Source organism: Aplidium turbinatum, chromosome 6 (assembly GCF_918807975.1).
Source record: "Aplidium turbinatum chromosome 6, kaAplTurb1.1, whole genome shotgun sequence".
Classification (NCBI taxonomy): Eukaryota; Metazoa; Chordata; class Ascidiacea; order Aplousobranchia; family Polyclinidae; genus Aplidium; species Aplidium turbinatum.
The window spans coordinates 782,860-802,757 of record NC_137477.1 but is presented as its reverse complement, the minus strand read 5'-3'; the positions used below and the strand labels follow the sequence as shown (position 1 = coordinate 802,757).

General features: G+C 39.9%; 1 protein-coding gene across 1 annotated transcript in view; it reads left to right on the top strand.

The window, feature by feature from the left end:
* Nucleotides 1-19,898, top strand: part of LOC145772859 (uncharacterized) — a 77,252-nt gene that overhangs the window by 17,910 nt on the left and 39,444 nt on the right. The window contains exons 6-7 of the mRNA XM_082584741.1: nt 1,898-1,966; nt 2,873-3,138. Of these exons, the coding sequence (XP_082440867.1) occupies nt 1,898-1,966; nt 2,873-3,138 (335 nt within the window). The remainder of the gene's footprint in view (nt 1-1,897; nt 1,967-2,872; nt 3,139-19,898) is intronic.

Below are 19,898 nucleotides of genomic sequence, written 5' to 3'. Positions count from 1 at the left end.
TAGTGTCAGGCCGATGGGGCGTGTGTCGGCGTCGGGGATGAATGAATAGAGTCTGCTGGTACTTGACTTCCATTCAGAATTCCATTGTTGGTCCCGCTCAAGCAGCCGCAGAGATGTCTTGTTCATCAGCTTCGTTGATAAGAAGTTGAGCGGCTGGCACAAATGGGTGTCTTGATTTCAGTCGACGTGGGTGCTCGTTTGGAAGAGCAGAGATCGTGTGGTGGAGAAGGTGGTTAGGCTCCAGTGCTTGTCGGTAGAGAGACAGAGTGGCTTCTTCGTGACGAACCTCAGCAGGTTGGATGCCAGCGAGAATGGAAAAATTGTCCAATGGTGTGAGACGCAGGAATCCGGACACTGTGCGCTGTTGTGTCGATGTTGTGGCAGTGAGCACTGCAGCACCAAACAGGTGCACAGTGTTGTGCTGAAGAGTAGACAAGGGCTAAGGCTGCTATATGCCAAGTGTCAGCCCTCGACCCCAGCTGGAGCATGCCAGGCGCTTGAGTAGCGCCGCGCTAGATGTCAGTTTCTTGCGCAGTGACACCAAATGGTGGCGGTATGTGAGCGATCTGTCCAGTGTCACCCCAAGATATCTTGGTTGGGGCAGAAGGACAGATATTTTCCGTTGTTCTGGACGTGTAGCTCAACATCAGCTTCCCGATTATGGAGGTGGAAAGCTGCTACCACAGTTTTGGTTTCGCTGAGTTTCAGTCGCCAGTTCTGGAGATAAGCTGAGAGAGTTTTCATGTCCTGGCACAAAGTGTCTTCTAGGCTTTACAGGAAATCGTACGAAACTCAGCACATCAAAAAGTATATGATTGTATTTATTTTTGCCATACAAGTTATATTTATAGTAAGTTTAAACCGTTTTGTGACCCACAATGGATGGTCTCGCGACCCAAATTTGGGTCGCGACCCACTATTTGCTGATCGCTGGTCTAGAGTAGACCAGCGGTTCTCAGCCAGGTGTCCGAAGGCACCCAAGGTGTCCTTGAAGCATTTTCAGAGTTCTGTAAAAGCTTTTGAATTTTCAGCATGATCGATAAATTACATTTAAAAATTGGTTGTGATTTATTTGTGTATTACAGTCATTCTCAAACTGTGCATCGCGACGCCCGAGTGCGTCGTTTGAAATTTCAATCGCGTAAAGGTTTTGTTTTTGCCTAAAAAGATGTCAGATAAAAGTTAAATCTTTTTTATAGGCTGTATATGATCAACTTAATTCGTTTGAGACAGCAGATTGTTCATCAATGCTTAATTTAGAAATCCAAACGTTCGTCAGCAGCCTATTAACATCCACATTTTTGACGTTTCTGTGATTACTAAAAAACACTGTTTACAAATGAAAAAGGGAGAAATTCCTTCTAAAAGTCGCAAAATTGTGTTAATTTTCAACACAATTTATAGAAAAACATAAAATCAGCATAAGTATTACTGATTTTTGATCTTGTGTACGGTACTAACATGTAACTCATGATATCAGTGATATCCCTTTGTCAATGTCATCAATCGAAACTTGTGGAACATATGTTTCCGTTAGAAGACTCGATATCGATTTCAGAAATTTTTAGGTGTCCGCGACCGCTTCGAAACCACCAGAAAGGGTCTGTCAAAATAAAAAAAGTTGAGAACCGCTGGTATAGAGACTCTAGAAAATAGTCAAAAATGAAATTTAATCTGATGCATTCTGATCTTATTTTCAGTTCTAAATAGTGGTGAAAAGTTAAGTTAAAACCCTTTGCGTTATAAACTTTAGAAGACTAGATTTATCTACGAGCCAGATGACGTCATCAAAAGAACCATATAAGGCTCGTGGGCCGTGTGTTGCCGACTCCTGCTGTAGGTCAACAAATGTGACGGTTGAAAGTCATAATTTTCATGAGAATCTGATTTCTTTCAGGTGAAAAGTTCCAAAAGCAGAAAGTATTCATTTCAGAGCTGTTTAAGAAAACTCAAAAAGTTGCAAAAAGTAAGTAAATGTTTTTACTTGTTCAACAAAGTTTCTTCTGCTAAAAATGTTTTACTAGTTTTGAGGTAACCTTCTTATATGGTCCAGGTCTGGTCAGATCTGTTATACAACAAAAGTGAAAAAAGCGTGGTCTTCTCGGTCACATTCAGGCAACAAAACCCAATTCATTGGGTGAGTAAGACCTTTTTGAGTAAAGTGAGATTCTGCGGTTTAACAAGATTTTTCCACAAGATAGCCCAGAAGTGGTCAGCCAGTTAATGGCCAAGAACTCATTTTTTATTTCGCCAACCGCAAAGAGCTAAACTCGCATCATAAACATGGACACACATTAAAATCTCCAGGTCTCTTCCTCACTCAAACATATCGTCTACGTTTTCAAAGCTGGATTTACATGTATTGTAAATATTACACACAATCATGCAAATGATAGGACTTTGCAAGTCATTTAGTGTTATGCGTGTTACCATACTTAGCGGGACATTGGTAACTGAAAACTGGTATTTGGTAATATAAAATGCAACGAATATTGCTGTTTTTGTACACGTGTTTGGCACAAAAATTCGTCAATGCGACTAAAACAAATTTTTCAGGGATTGTGGATCATCAAATATGGTAACCCTAGCCTAAGTATTTTATCCTAATTTTATAAAACTTCGAAGCTGTTAAAGACAAAATAGTGATTAGCTAACAAAGGTTTACTCAAGTTATTTTCCTTTGACTCAAACCTGAAAGTTTTGTTCAAAATAATTTGTTTTTATTTTTGTTTGCGATATAAATGAATTAATGTTTGTTTTTTAGTAAACAACTTGTGTTCAATGTTTGATTATTTTATGGCTAGAACCAAACTGCGGTTTTAGATTGATTATGATCGGTTAATAATGATTGATATTATTCCTGCATTATTAGATTACAATGATCCTCATTCCATCATCGCCATCAGCAAGATTCTGCGGGAAGGCCACGACTTGGAAGTGACAGTCACAGCAGGACGTCATTTTGATGGAGGGGAGATACAGATGATTGCCTCCCACACTCAGAATGACTTTCATGCAATGACGTCCTTCCTCAGGTCGATGCCGACGCGGATTGGATTCCTTGAACTGTTCGAATGCGGAATGAATTCCAAGCAATTCCGTCCACTGAAGGAGGCGATCAAATCGATGCGTGGATCCGTGAGTCATGTTTAACTTTTATTACCAACACATTGATTCAGGGTCAGTTGTTACGTTGATTCAACGTCGCATTACGTTGTTTTAACGTCTCAGTTTCAACAAGTTTCACAAAGTAAGTCCGAGGTTCCAATTTTAATCATTTTTTAACAATTCTTGAAACGATAAAGCTTTGGTAAAGAGTTTGCTTTGTTGAACCAAAGAGAAATAAAATAGAGTAACCTTAGCGAGTTTAACATGATATATTACATACACAAATATAACATATTTAAAAATAAACTCTAACGTTTTCGACATGTACGAGTGTCCTGATCAGGAATTCCTGATCAGGACACTCGTACATGTCGAAAACGTTAGAGTTTATTTTTAATTGTGTTATATTTGTGTATGTAATATATCATGTTAAACCCGCTAAGGTTACTCTATTTTATTTCTCTTTGGTTCAATACTTGAAACATAAAAGAAATAAAGTCACATAATTAATTTGTGATGTTCAGATCAGATTGTTTAATTACGTTGATTCAACGTTACATTGAATTGTCCCAGTGAAACAAAAATCACAAACAAAAATATGATTCAATTGTTCCTTCATAATTATTTGTGTTTAGATTGCTCGGCTGCGTCTCCAAGGCAACCTCCTGCATGTCGATGACGTCATCGAGATATTGGACAAGGTCGAGGAGGAAGTTTTGATATGGGAATCCCTCGATGACGGTCGCGAGTGGAGGAGAAATCCAAACAATGAAGAACGATCTAAGTTGAAAAAAGCGGTGGATGGGTTGGACAACAAAGTGAGAGTTACATTGTATCAACGTTATCTATCGTAACATCTATCAAACTCTAACCTCAGGAATATTTTGCTTTTGGTGATGTAGCCTAGCTAGCCTATGGTAGCCTACAATCACCAAAGTTTGTTATTCTCGTTGATTCTACGTCAATAAACATTAAATCAACGTCAATTATTTGCGTCAACATTACATTGATTCAACGAACAACCAAGAAAATTCTTTAATTTAATTACTTGCTTTGTCTTACAGAAGTTGATGATCGTTTTTGACTTCGATGATGTCATTATCCACAAGGATCGAGATGATCACTGATGATGGCTGGAATGATGATGGTTCCTCTAATGATGACTGGGATGATGATGATTTCACTGATGATGACTGGGATGATGATGATTTCACTGATGATGACTGGGATGATAATGATTAAAAGATTTCAGTTTTGATTAATTTGATGATTTTATGTGTTTTTCTATTTGATTATCTGATGGTTGATTTTATTGATTTGTTTTGTTTATATTAAATTGTTGTTATCCTTTGTTGGTTTATTGTATGATGAAGTATCAACAATAGACGACGTTGTGACGACGACGTTTTCATTCCATGTACACTTACAGTATACCTTTTAGTAAACCTTTTCGTCTCTTGTTTCATGCTAATAAATCTAGTTCGTTGCTAAACTTTATGTTGTGCTTAGCTTAAATAGTGCAGCGGGTTATCATAACCATTGTGCAAATTATGACTAAAGCATTAAATTTTCACCAGTGTTAGTACATATCATAAGGTTCATTTTAAGATCGGGAGGTAAGTCAGATTTGACCTCTGATGACCTTGAGAGGTCAATGACCTAAACATGACCTAAATTACAGTTTTACACGATTCTGGTGCAGTAGGCTACCGTCTGTCTCGGGAATTATTTGAAAGACATGTTATGATAATTTTTAAAGCATGAAATTTTTACCAGGGTTAGCACATAATATCACAAGGTTCATTTTAAGATCGGAAAGTAAGTCAGATTTGACCTCTGATGACCTTGAGTGGTCAATGACCTAAATTACAGTTTTTCACGATTCTGGTGCAGTTTGTTTATCTCGGGAATTATTTGAAAGATATGTTATGATAATTTGCTGCAGTAGCCTATAATGTTTAATGTGCATTAGACAGAAGCTATAAAAGCTTGAAGTACAGTGAGGCCAGGCGGGGCCTCAGACACATGAATAGTACTTATCGGTAATGAAATACAGACGAATTATCCATATTGCCGCAAAAATGTCGAAGCGTGTCATCGCAGCTAACAGTCTCCCGAACATGCACACATTGCAGTGCAGCGTTTGTGCACTTGCAGTGGCCGGTACACCCCTTCTTTCAGTTGCTTTGGATCAGTTCTTGGCAAGATTTTGATGCTTCTGACAGTGTCGCTCAGATAGCCTGCCACCCAGAAGCCTCCTTTGTCCAGCCCCAATCAGATGGGCTAAGGATTCAGGACCAGAGTTTGGTTCCAGCAGTTGGCCTTGAAAGAAGCCTGCTTGATGTGTTGCTGGAGTGCTGCCTGCGTAGGAGGGATGTTTTATAGAGCCCTCGACTTGTGTGCGAAGAGCTGTTTCCTAGCGTCGTTCACTTCCATGATGTCGCTAGTGCGGTCATACATCAGCACAATGAAGCGCTCCAGCTGTGACATTGACTCCTCACTGACATCACTTCGCATGCGTAGTAGTTCTTCGAAGGCATCAGTCACCTCTGGGAAAACTGTCCAAATCTCCCAGGCAGTCTTCTTCCCTCTGCCAGCGAATGCACACACAGATGAGAGACCGGGAGAGTAGCACATCGTCTGGGGTTCATGGCGACAGCCAAGCGGTGAACACCTATGTACCGGAAGCTGGACCCAGTACCAAGAGCTATCCACAGCTCGTCAGGGTTAATGTGGCTGAGGGAAGCCACAGCCAGTACCACAACATCAGTATTTGCAGTGCGTATGGTCACCTTCATCATCCCCTTCTGGACAGCATCTTCCACGTAGACGCATGCGTGTATCCGCCTCCTCCTGAGAACATGGGGAGAGGTTGGTCAAGTCGGACTCGGTAGGAGAGCACAGGACATCAATTCCACAAGTCGCATACATTTCCTTGCCATCAGCAATTGGAAGACGAATGGTCTCTCGTGACAAGAAACCAAAGAGTTCAGTCATGTTTTAGTCAACACGAAGGAAGTCCTTCCAGTTCTGAGACATAACGATAACGGGAGCCACTCTTTTCCTGATGCCCTTACCCCTCTTCTGTCTGGTCGTCGCCTTCAGGCTGTCAGGCAGATATACATTCTAGACGAGGTCCAGTCTTTGGGCCTTTTCCATTTGAGTGAAGATTTAAGGTGAAAAAGCTGTGTTCACACACTCTTCAAAGGTCTTTGCCGCAACAGGATTAAGCATTAGCTGCCCCATCAAGGATTGCCCCATTAGCTGCCCCCAATATCAACCACATGTGCTCTTGTGGTTTCAGTTTGTTCTGATTTAAGGCAATGTAGCAGATCTGCTTTGACTCTAATGCGCAGTTGGCCTCCTGTTGTTAATGAAGGTGTAGCTGGCTGGTTCTCATGGGAGAAGAACTCCGTCAAGATCCCCGTCACATGATTGTCATGCAATATACAGCCTCAAGAAGAGACTACAGTCACTCTTCACTGCTGCGAGTTGCATCTGCTGCTCTGACTGCGTCTTGATCTGTGGCCGACTGAAGAGCGGCAACTTGTTCTTAGTCAGTGTGTCTGTAACTGGCTTCGTGCATAGTTCTAGCCTTTCTTTAACAAACATTGTATATTGCTTCTCACCAAGGGACCGGTAGCCACCGGCGAAGCAGACTGAGACGCCTGAAAAACGGCGTCCCACAGGGATCGGTCCTGGCTCCACTTCTTTTCAACATCTACACCCACGACCTGCCAACTACGGTCTCCGCAAAATATGCTTATGCGGACGACCTGGCAATCCTCCACTCCACAAAGTCGTGGGAAAATCTAGAAGACACTTTGAGCCAGGACATGAAAACTCTCCCAGCCTATCTCCAGAACTGGCGACTCAAACTCAGCAAAACCAAAACTGTGGCAGCAGCTTTCCACCTCCACAATCGGGAAGCTGATCGTGAGCTACACGTCCAGAACAACGGAAAATATCTGTCCTTCTGCCCCGGTGCACCGTCGTTTGGTCGACAGACATTTGGTCGACAGGACGTTTGGTCGACAAGACATTTGGTCGACAGGACATTAGGTCGACAGAACGATTCATTTTTGGGTTAGGGTTAGAGTCAGGGTTAAATTAGGGTTATGGTTAGTTAACTAACCCTAACCCTAAAATAAATCGTTCTGTCGACCTAACGTCCTGTCGACCAAACGTCCTGTCGACCAAATGTCTGTCGACCAAACGTCCTGTCGACCAAATGACCGGGTACCTTCTGCCCTGAACCAAGATATCTTGGGGTGACACTGGACAGATCGCTCACATACCGCCACCATTTGGTGTCACTGCGCAAGAAACTCACATCCCGCGCTGCGCTACTCAAGCGCCTGGCAGGCTTTAGCTGGGGGTCGAGGGATGATACTTTGCGTATAGCAGCCTTAGCCCTTGTCTACTCTTCAGCAGAGTACTGTGCACCTGTCTGGTGCTGCAGTGCTCATTGCCATAACATCGACACTGCCATAAACAGCGCCCTGCGCACAGTGACCGGATGCCTGCGTCCCACACCATTGAACAATCTCCCCATTCTCGCTGGCATCCAACCCGCTGAGGTTCGTCGCGAAGAAGCCACTCTGTCCCTCGGTCGACGGGCACTGGAGCCTAACCACCTTCTCCACCACAAAATCTCTGCTCTCCCAAACGAGCACCCCTGCCGACTGAAATCAAGACACCCATTCGTGCCAGCCGCTCAACTTCTCATCAATGAAGCTGAAGTACAAGACATCTCTGCGGCTATTTGGGCGGACCATAAATGGAGTTCTGAATGGAAGTCAAGCGCCACCAGACTCTATTCGTTCATCCCCGACGCCGACACACGCCCCATCGGCCTAACACTACCAAGACAGGCATGGGTGCGCCTCAACCGTCTCCGTACGGGCGTCGGGCTTTTCCGCTCAACCATGCACCAATGGGGAATGGCCTCTTCCTCCTCTTGTAAATGTGGTGCCGAGGAACAGACCGCAGACCACATCATCAATGACTGTTCCATCTTTAAGCCACCTAACGGAGTGGAAGGTCTGCGTGTCATGGATGATGAAACTAAAGACTGGCTGCTCTCTAGTAGCCTTCCAGTGTAGTCCGGGAACATCGTGAATCTGAGGTGGTAAAAGAATCGACCCTCGGCCCCAGAAGCTCAAACGACGACGACGACCAAGGGACAGTTTCTGCCAGTGGTGTTTCCACGATGTCCCTCGTGTCAAGGACCAGTAAATCTTGAGAGTTCCCTAGAAAGAGATTCCCTATCTCTTGAAACACTTCCATAAGTGCCCTGACATCCTTCACAAAGGCTGTCTGTACTCCATGTTTCTGGTCATGGTGGAGATACCTGATGTCGTCATGTCCTCTCATGGCCTGCTCTTCAGACTCTGTAATGATTCTGGCTAATTCTGGTCCGGCCACCATCTAGCGCCTGAGTGTTTCCTGTCAGACCAATAGCTTCACCAGGCCCTTTGACCATAGCATTGTTCTGCTCATGACATTGGTCGATCGCCGCGGCAGAGAACTTATTGCTGGTCTTGTGTACCACAAAGTTTCCAGACTTGAATTCTGCAAGGACATCTGGGTGCTTGTCAATGAGGTTTATCATATCACGGATGTGTACAGAAAGCCACCTGGAACGCGCCGTCAAAGGTGAATCTTGTCTCAAACATTTCTCTGCGGACTACCTGCGCTGCTCTTCCTACATCGCATCACTGTCATGATCACAGGCCTTCATCAGGGCGGGACCTATGTCTTTCTCAAACAAGAGAAGTGTGTCTCGGCCCTGCGAATGCGCTCTCAGATCAGGAAGTGCAGAAAAAAGCCTATCCTTCAGTCTGGTTGTGTGTACCCTGTTGGTTACCATGGCACCCAGCTGCTCTAATCTGGTCTTGTAAAGGTTAGCCACGTGGGAGAGTTAGAACACAGGGGCATTGTCCTCATCTTTATGCATGTCCTCCATGAACACCACCAGCTCAGCAAAGGCTATGCTGTCAAACAATTGTCCTCGTCTTTGAGTGATGCTGATCTGATTTTGTTGTATAATGCACGGAGACAGTTGCGATGGTATTTTGCCTCGATACGTTCTTGTCAATTCCCATTGTAGCTGCTTGATGCAAGTCTGCGGTGCCAGCTGGCATATTGCAGAAGAAACAGATAGGCTCGTTGACTGTGGAAGCCTGTGGGCTGCTGATCGTGTGCGCAGGATTGGAGTACTGGTACCAAATTGTTGTCCTGAAGCGGATTCTGCTGGTCAAATATTTTTGTTGAACTTTAAACGACATTTCTTGTGCCACTGAGCACTGTGTCTCCTCAAGGTAGCTTCTGTGCCATCGACATCGCCATCGCCATCGCCACCGCCTGTTTGCTGACGTCGAGTTCCATTGGCATGTGACGAAGTCCCTTGAACTGAACGAGGTCTTTCAATGATGCATAGCCAACACCTCTCGGTTTCATGATAGATCTTAGTGGGCACTGCAAAGGTTCATCTGTTTCTGCTTGGCAAAGAAAGTAAAGCTCTCAGTTAGTTGTTGGGGTTGGTCTTGGCTGCTTAGACATAGCCTACAGGGCTGGGTTGGGTCTAAGAGGATATGACCTTTTGCCATAAGTACGATCAGGTCTGGAATATAACGCTTGTATCTTCGCTTCTATTATTATCAGACTTAATCTATCATTTGTTCTATCATGATGCTGCAACATATAAGAACAACAATTGTGTTAGTACCAAGACATAGCCTACAACCACCACAGTTTGCATTCATTGGCATCAATATTTTATATTGTGGTCCAACCGTTTTCGTGTAATCCTGCCGACAGACAGACAAACAGGCAAACACAACATAGATAATAATCGTGAAAATCAGATGATAGTATGGTCCACGGTCCAATTAACCATACACTGTACAGAAAGTAAAACATGCAGTCAATTATTATCTACAAAACGCACAAGAAAGAAATCTCACAGTTTGACTCGAACGGAAAAAAAAACGACAAGGAGAAAACTAGAGGCAAGAAAAATAGTTAACCAACAACTATGCCACAACGCTGTAAACAAAATCACCTTAAACCACACTGATATTTGCGAATAATGTCTGGTGTTATGGTATCCTGCAGAGCTTAAATCATTCAGCTAATTTTAGCACTGGCGTTATAACAAGTCAAGTAGTCCTACAAAGCATTATAAAGAGCATAAAAAATATGTTAAAATATAAAAACTAACAACTATCGCTACAAGAGCAAGAGAGCAAGACTTCCATCCTTGCTGCCTGCACACTCTCCACATGCGCTTTGACAAATAACAATCACCACAACTGAAAGAATAAAAGCCAAGTGTTCCCATTGTTGTTTCAATCTTACAAAATGCAGTAGGCTAAATGCAAAAAAACAGAAAATTTGGGACAAACCAATATAAAAAAAAGCCAAAAGGCCAAACCCAAACTTTTTGGCCAAACGACTTCAAAAATGGCCAAACTTGTGAAATTTAGCCGTAAAAAGGTCAACCTAGCAACCCTGATAACAATGACCAACACTGAACACACTAACACAGTCAACAACACTGAACACACTAACACAGTCAACACTCTGTGGAATGTGTAAACACTTTCACCTTTAAGATTAACCAATGACGTCAAATATCAATATTCTGATACTTTGAGGTCATTGACCTCTCAAGGTCATCAGAGGTCAAATCTGACCTACCTCCCAATCTTAAAATGACCCTTATGGTATACATTGGTGAAAATTTCATGCTTTAGTCATAATTTGCACAATTGTTATGATTATGAGAGGTTATCAGCTGTACTAGTTTGTTTCTTACTTATTAATTTTATGAAATAATTTTAATAAAGAATTCAAAGTAAGCTATTTGATTACAGTGTTGCCTGGTTAGATAACTATTTTTTTAAATTAATAATTAATTTCAACATAGAATTTAAGTCGTGAAAGGAGCAGCCGAGATGAGACACATTGTAGGGAACGTCAAATCAGTTGATTTGGTAACAGTGTTGCCGGATTAAATTACTTTTTAAATCAGAGACCTGCTTGCGGAAACCCTAAATACCAATCTTCAGGGTTGCCCGTTCTATTTGGATTAGTTTTGCTGGTTACGGTGAGGCCGAGGGTAAAGATCGTGATCGATAACCCTTTTATTTCAAATGTTCCCAATCAGGGATGCATTCCTAGCTTTATTTATTTGGGGAGGCTCTATTAACACCTAGCTGTGTTGTTATAGACAAAGTATGTACAGTATAAGTAATCGGTGTAGGTGAGCCAACAATCTTTACCTTTTTATTAAAAAGAAACACTGGTCAGTTTTCTTTTATTTCTGAACATCATATCGAAAAACAACCCTTGCTAAAACATAGCTTGAAGTAACAAAACGTGAAAACGTGGTCAAATCCGAAATAAAATTATAAGTTTGAAATTTGGCTTGGTTGCTACAGTGCTACACTGCAATCCCCTTTGATTTTTCTTTACTGCGTAGGCTTACACTTGAAACTCGCGTGGCATGAGCTAATTCCAATCTCTTAACTCAATTGTAGGTTACTTATTTGTATGAGCAAACTCTAAGCAAACTTGCAAAAAAATTGACTGTAGGAAAGTGAGGAAATGCATCTCCTGAAATGAGCGCTTGTGTTTGCAGCTTTGCGAGAAAGAACCAATAAGCTGCCAATGTGACAGTTACACTAAAATCTCATTTAGTTATTAACAAACAGTTCAAACAACTCCAAACACAGCAAAAGCATATTCCAAGTTGGCGCAAACAAGATTATACAAAATAAATAGCCTGTCTGCCAGGTCTTTGGTTTTATGGGCTAAGTTATAAGCACCACGACAGTCTTTGATATTAGCCAGCAAACAGTTTTTGCACACATCTGAGTTGATTCAATGTGGGCAGCTTAGAATGCTTAACCTGAGTATCCACAGCCGATCGATGAGTCAGCAACCACTTCTGAGTTGCTGCAGTGCCATTCCATATATGAGGAAGTGGTCCATTGATGCTGATGAACAACATTACTGAAACAAGAGACTTGGTCAGTAAAGCGATGTGAAATTTGAATGGACAAAATCGAATTATCACACAGGGTGACTACTGTTGTGTAGAGTATTTTTGTGAAGTTTTATGCAATAAAATCCAGTATCCGTAAACATGTAAGCGTTTTAAGGTTAGTATTTTCTAATTCTTGCAAGGTGATTCCACAAAAAATGCTATCACAACGCATCAATCCACGTGATCCAGAATGATTGTCAAGGCCAGAGCTTGAAACGACCACACCTCAGCTTGTTTCAATGCTCTTATTCCCAGATGAACAGCCAGCTATGTCTTTGGGATGATTTTTGTTTTCTAGTTCAAGTACATGCCATCTTTTTGTCTGAGCCTTTGCTTTCCAGAAAACCGAATTGTTTTGTTGTATGTAGGCTATGTTGTGTGTTGGAGCCTTCTTATTCTTTATGTATGAAAAGCACGGTTAAACGGAAAATCTATCGTCTTAAATAAATAAAATACAAGTAGGCTACTGGACAAATTATTAGCCATGTTTAAAGCACGACCAATTTTTTATTTATTTATTTTTTTTAATCTACACAGACTGCTGAAAGTTATTAAATGCCTATGAAATGATAAAAATCTATTTCAATACTTTGTTTGACCATCTTTAGCGGTACCTTTAACATACTGCTTTTCAATGTTTCATACAAAAACTTGATTTCTTTGGATAAACCCAAGACATACATCAAATCGTAAACCAGCTTTGTAGTGTGGCAGGGGGACTAAATCTTGTTGCAATACTTGTGGTTTATCTCTGATGTTACTCATTGATTTGTGGCTTCAAGCGAAATCTCAATATGTGCGTGTAGGCCTACTTGGATGCATTTAGGCTACACTTTCTTAAAACAATCTAAAATAATTCCTCTTATCACCAAGAGCCATCTTTAATACCTTCTTGTCAAGCCTGGATAAGGTTTTGCATTTTCTTCCGCATTTTCCACTTCTTTTAGCCTCCATACCTTCACCATTGTTACGAACAATCGTTCCCGCTGTGACCAACCATCTTTCGTTTTCTTGTTAATTTAATTATTAGTACGAGAGGAGACATTTTATTTCTTGCAGGTTTTTTTTCTGTTTTTTACAAGTATTCTCCAACAACGTCTTTATTATTTTGTCCATTTTCGTTAGGACATCACTGCAATTGCTCGTTTTTCAGCGTTTGAGAAGTGCTGACTGTAGGCTATTGTGCAGCACAAAAGTTAAAAACAATCTACATAGGCAATTCGTGAATATTGGTTTTCTATAAGAGTAGAGGTGATGATAGCTAATATTATTGTATTGGATTAGCCACTAATCTCTTAACGCAAAATTTTAGAATTTTTGCACAAATTTAGATTTGAAAAGCAAAGTGGCCAATAATTTGTCCAATGCTGTAATTGTATATTGTTATATTACATTAACCACTAAGTATAAATCTAGATACGAATATAGTAGGCCAGTGGTGTAGCCAAGGGGAGGAGTTTGGGAGTTTCAACCCCCCTTTAGCATACGTGTGACGTCACGATATTGAGAATGATGCTTTCAGTCTCTTTATGTCTCTAAAACAAAGTTTGCCTAATTTTAAACGAAACTGCATTAAAAGAGCGAGTTTTACCAATACCAAACATTCAAAAATCTCAGCCAGGAATTAGCAACAAGAAAACATAGAGACTTAGCTTTTTTTTCCGAAAAATGCCGAAGAAAACATGATATTATCTTTTTGCTATGCCACCGGACAGCACCATTTTACAGGAATATTCATACCCACATTTTTGTTGAAAATGCTTTCAGAATGCACCAAATTCAAAGTAATTTTTTAAAAATTTCTGGGGGAGGCCCCCAGACTCTCCACGTTGGGTGTCGTCTTAAGTGAAAACGTCAGAACCAGCCCCTTATCAAAATTCCAGGCTACGCCACCATAGTAGGCTACTCTTCTGGACTGGCATTTATAATAAATAGGTTTGAAATTTATTTTATTTTGGTTCACCATTCCTTTGGAATTGGTTATTAAATTTGTTTGAATACTTAAAATAAATGATTGCGGTTTAAAGTACTTTACTCCATAAAGTTGTATGCTGTAAGCAGTTTATTGCATCGTCCGTCAAGAAGGTTTAGGTTCAAAAACACATTTATAAGTACAGATTGTGTTCCTTTAGTCTAAACAAGTCGAGATGAGTTGTCCTAATAATGTTAAAACATGAATAGATATGTCAAAAAGAAAAGCCAGTTTAAAAGTTTGGATTCAGCGCCCTAAAATATCTTAAAATCGTTGACGAATTTTTGGCATCAGAATTATTTTTTTGTTGACAGTGCTGGCTTGTACATGATGCAATCTTGATGGAAAAACAAAATTAAACTTTAATATATTTATAATTTTCCAAAAGTAGCCCATAATATTCAGTGGCGTAGCCAGAAAAAAATTTTGGGGGGGGGCCAAATATTTGATGAATTGAAGAGAACGACAAAATGTTTGATTTAAGACATCACCACCTGATGTGCAGTGGCGCATCCTGATGGGTTAAGCAAGGGAAGAAATAAAGCTGGTGGGGGTTAGAGCGTGCCGAAGGCACGCGTATTCTAGGGGGGTCCGGGGGCATGCTCCCCCGAAAATTTTTTGCAAAATTACACTTAAATAATGGATTATAACGCTTTCTGGAAACACTTTCAGGGTCATATTTGTATGAAACTTATTAGCAGATAAACAGCTATTAACTTATTAAAGGTAGCTCTTATCTACACACAAACGGGCAAAAACTGCGGCTAAAATTAGAGAACACAAAAAACTCAGCTACACAAAAACCCTACAGAGTATGCGATTCTAAAATTGCTTCCACAGATTAGTTAAAAGAAGCGTAAATCGCGTAAACTTTGCGCGATTTACGATTTGCAAAATTTATTGGTGTCTTTTTGTGTGTCTAAAACAAGTCCTGGGGGGTGTTAATAGCCAGATGTCTTGGAAAACAATATAAATTTATACAAATTATATTATATTTTCAACAAAGGGTTCAACTTTAGAATCCAAACTTTGAAAATTTGGGGCGGCCATGGCCCCGTTCGCCCCCCCCCCTGGCTACGCCTATGATAATATTCCATGCCCAGGTGTTCCACGTTATTTGTTTATGAGTTAGTTCAGTGGTTACGCGTTCAACTCAAGATCAAATGGCGGTGGTTCGGCTGTGGTGGTGTGCAGTTAAGCAACGCATATAAAAGACTGCTCTCCATTCAGCGGCACCTAATGGATGGAATAATTCCCTGGCAACAACTATCGAAAATCTTACTCTGTCAATCTCGGTGACCGGTCCTGCTTCAAAAGTGTCTACAAGTATGCGAAACAGCGAAACTACCAGAGATAACCTATCAAGGTTTTCTCATTCAAGTATGAAGACTTAAAACCAACCAACCCGGGCCATTCAATTTTCAATTTTTCGTACATTAAACAGCCACTAAGATACTAATACATTAAAAAGCCACTGTTTAATGTACGAAACATTGAAAAATGCGATTTGCAGTGAAGGCTATGACGTCACAACCAAGTGGGATGACATGAAATAAGGCACAGTAAGTCATTGCTATCTCACGATGAGGAAATCACCTAAGTGGAATTTCCAATATAAACACTGAAGCGAATCAAACAAATTGTGGGTGGTTTTAGTCGCAACACCTATCGTCGGTCAAATCAGTTTCAGTTTAAAAACACTACATTAGCACAGATTTTCATCTGTAAAGTAGAGAACACAAGTTGGTGTAGCCTGATAATTAGGGCGATTTTTTTGTAACCTAAAAATCTCGAAAATGTAACTTTAATTTTGCAATAAAGTAACCAAAAAGTAACTTTATTCAACGAAAACAAGAAAGCGAAAGAAATAGCAGCAATTCAACATAAAAAGCATCTAAATTAGTTTCAATTTGTGCTCAAATTATAACTACACATTCAAATTTCGCATATGTAGGCTAATGTTTTACATTCTCTGGCAGGAAATTTCTGTCAATCAAACACTTCAGGCTGTTGCAGAGAAAACATGCGGTTTAATATAGTTAACACAATTTGTTTCATCGAAAAAATTACTTAACATTTTGCTAAATGAGAATTTGCTTGCTTGTGAATGTACTTTTTGTGCCAGATCTGTTACGTCATGGATTACTTAGCATCTACGTTAACGAACGACTTACTGATGCAACTAAAACGTTTCTATTTCAACATCAGAAAAAGGCCTTTTTTCTAATTGTGAGTTTAAATAGCATAACATTGCATTATCTGTTGATTCAGCATGAATCAGCTATGTGCAATTGCGCAAACATATCTTTGAGTCAGTTTTACACTGATAAAATTGCTTAGCAGTTTAGCAATATCACATTTGTTAAACGAGCTATTGAAAAGAACTTTGATCGTAGTTTAAGAAAGGTAATGTTAGCTCTTTCTCGAATATTTGTTAATTATAATTGTTTCTATTTAGTCATCATTATAATGCTTATAGGCAATTAGGCATACCACCTTGTAAATGAATTCTGGAAAAGAGGGTTGTCAACTAACTGGCAAATATCATTTTAATTTTATTCATAACTTGTCTAATTTGTTAACCAGCTGTGCATCTCATACAAAATTTCGTATATCGTAATGTATGATACTATGATGTCTACACTTTGCTATAACTGTTTTTTATTTATGTTTCGTGTTCGTAAAGTCGCGGTTATTTTCCCCAGAGAAAAACCGCGACTCGACGCAACCTCACGATTGAGTGCTTCGAGAAGACAATTGCGCGTTTTTCCAACATGGAACAACCTATTCAGCTTGGTGGTGGTATGGGAGCAGACAAATTGGAATAGAATCATTTAGGTGAAGATCTGGTGTAACATCAAGCAACCCGCACCGCTAGATGATCTTACATCAGGGGTGTTTCAAACATCAAGTTGCAAGAACAAACCATTTTATTTATTTATTGTTAGTCAAACTATTATTGAAACCAAAGGTTTGCTGTACGTTGGTTTGCTCGAAGTAACTTTATACTTGCTTGATTTGCAATATTTTTCTTTAAGAAAGCATCATTAAAATCAGTTACATTTTGTGCTTTGCAGCATCAACTACAAGTAGGCTACTAAAGTTGTTCTTTTTTCAAGTTTCTTAAACAAAATACAAAAATGTCTCACGAACAAACCAGAACAGTCGTTCCGAATGAAGAATTGTTGGGTGAAGGTGACTTGTCAACCAATCCTGGTAAGTTTTCTTGGAAGGTTCCTCTAACAAGATTATTTTGATATTCACAACTTTTTGACGTTTTACACAAAAATATCACATTTTGAAATGTGTTGTTACATTTTACTGCAAGGGAACGAAAATTTGCAACTATCATAATTCTAGCATCAATGTGTGAACGGTATGTCAAATTTAACTTTATAATCACTGGAATTTTCTCTACCTGAAATTAGCAGTGCAGTCTTTTATAGGACAACGTTGGTAATACTGTTCGGTCATGATGGCGATGCTCTACAGAAATACAGTTTACAGTTGTGTAATGAAAATCTTTTAATGCAGTTTGTATTGTAATCAAAAAGTATTTATAAAATTAAAATAAATCTAATTTCCAATGAAAAAATTCAACAAGTGAATTCAACAAAGGAATTAGCATCAAGAAAACATAGAGACTCAACGGGTGCAACCTATTTCGTCACCTAAACATTTTGTACCCAGAAAAGATCGAGAAAAAACAAAACAAAGCCGAAGTCGCTGATCGGAGTTGCCGCAAACATTTCAAAATTTCTCTTAATCTTTTCAGGGGACGAAATAGGTCAAAATTTGATTTTGTTACTCCGATTTCAGGGTACGAAATTGGGATACGAATGTTTCAGGGGACGAAATAGGTTGCATCCAGACTCAACATAGAGACATAGCTTTATTTCTGAAAAATGTCAGAAAGCATGATCTTATCCTTTTGCTATGCCACCGGACAGCACCATTTTACAGTAATATTCATACCCAAATTTTTATTGAACAAGCTCTCAGAATGCCCCAAATTCAAAGTAATTTTTCAAAATTTTCTGGGGGAAGCCTCCCAGACCCCCGTCGCTGGGTGTCGCCTTCGGCACCCCCTCCCTCTTTCAAAATAGCTAGTTACGCTACTGAATTGGATCATTGTCATTCGGGCCCGCAAAGCATGTTCCGCACAGGGCCCAAAATACCCTAAGACCGGCATTGCCACCAGAGATCTAACAATATTCTTCTGAATATGAATATCACGGCTAAATTCAATTAAGGCATTCCCCCTTATTGTAGCCATTAAGCTTATTTAAATTTTATGATTTTGTTTTTAAAATTGAATAAACGTCATGATGCAAATCTGGGATCCAGATCCCGTTTCTATTGAAAAAACAAGAGTCAAATCCGATTCGGATTCGGTGAAAAACAGTAAGATCGGTCCGGAACCTGTTCCTGTACACCTCTGATGGAGAGCACACATTGAAATGCGTTGCTCAAGCGCATACCCCGAGAGCCGAACCAGCGTCGCTTGATCTTGCAGTTTTGCATACAAAACGTTGGACGCTTATCCAAATCAGCTATTGGGACGGACAACCCTTGGAAATGTTCACACTTGTTAACTTGTCTACATTTTTGCTTTTCTCAACAAAGCTTGTCTTTTATGCTGAGTCATGGCAGTCTTGCCACACGATAAACTGTGTGGGACCATATTGTCTTGGATGCAGCGGTTCATTGTTTCTGTATAGCAGTGGTTCTCAACCTATTGTCTTGGCGGTTCTCGTTTTGTAACCTCAACGAGGTCACGGACCCTTTAAAATGACTATTTAAAATTTTAGTAGGTATTGCGTGTCCTAAAGAAAACAAATATTTCATAAGTTTTGAAAGACACACACAGACAACATTTGCTGAACTCGCGACGCACTTATGACGATTGATGACATTGACGAAGTTTTGAGCTGTATGTTGGTCCACAAGATCGAAAATCAGTATTCTGTATGCTGAGTTGATGTTTTTCTATAAACTTTATCGAAAATTAATAGAATTTTTGCGACCTTTACAAACAATTTTTTATTTTTTTATTTGTCATTAATATTTTGTAGCAATCATAGTCATGACAAACATGTGAGTGTTTGTCATGTATAAAAAGACAAAAGATTTAACTTTTTATATATGATTTTTTTTTAGTTAAGAAATCGAACCTTTGTGCGACGCCATTTGAAATTTCAATCGCCGCACCAGGGCGTTTTGAGAATCACTGTATGCAGAAATAAAACATAGTCGATGTTTAAATGTTGTAATTTATCAATCATGCTGCAAATTCAGAAACTTTCACGAACCCCCAGAAAACGCTTCGCAGACCACTTAAGGAAGTGGACCCCCAGTTGAGAACCGCTGCTCTATAGTAAGCAGCTTGTTGCAAATTAATAAAAATGCAGATTTTTAAAAATTGACATCAACAAAAAAGATATGAAAAAAAACAAAAAAAACTGATCGGAAAAACCCATTAATGATAATGAAGCACAAAGAGGAAACACAGCGCTGTCGACTACTTCAATATTTCCTCGGTCGACTTCCAGTGCGCAAATGATTGGCATCAAACCTGATTCAAAGTCAGTTCACCATGATGTCGATATTGATTGCAATCCTACATATTTATTACCACCTCGATATATACTGCAGATGTGTATAAAAAGTCAAAAGATTTAACTTTTTATAAAAAGTCAAAAGATATGTTGATAATACTTTTCAAGTGTGAATACCCTTCTAATTTCTAGATACGATGGCAAG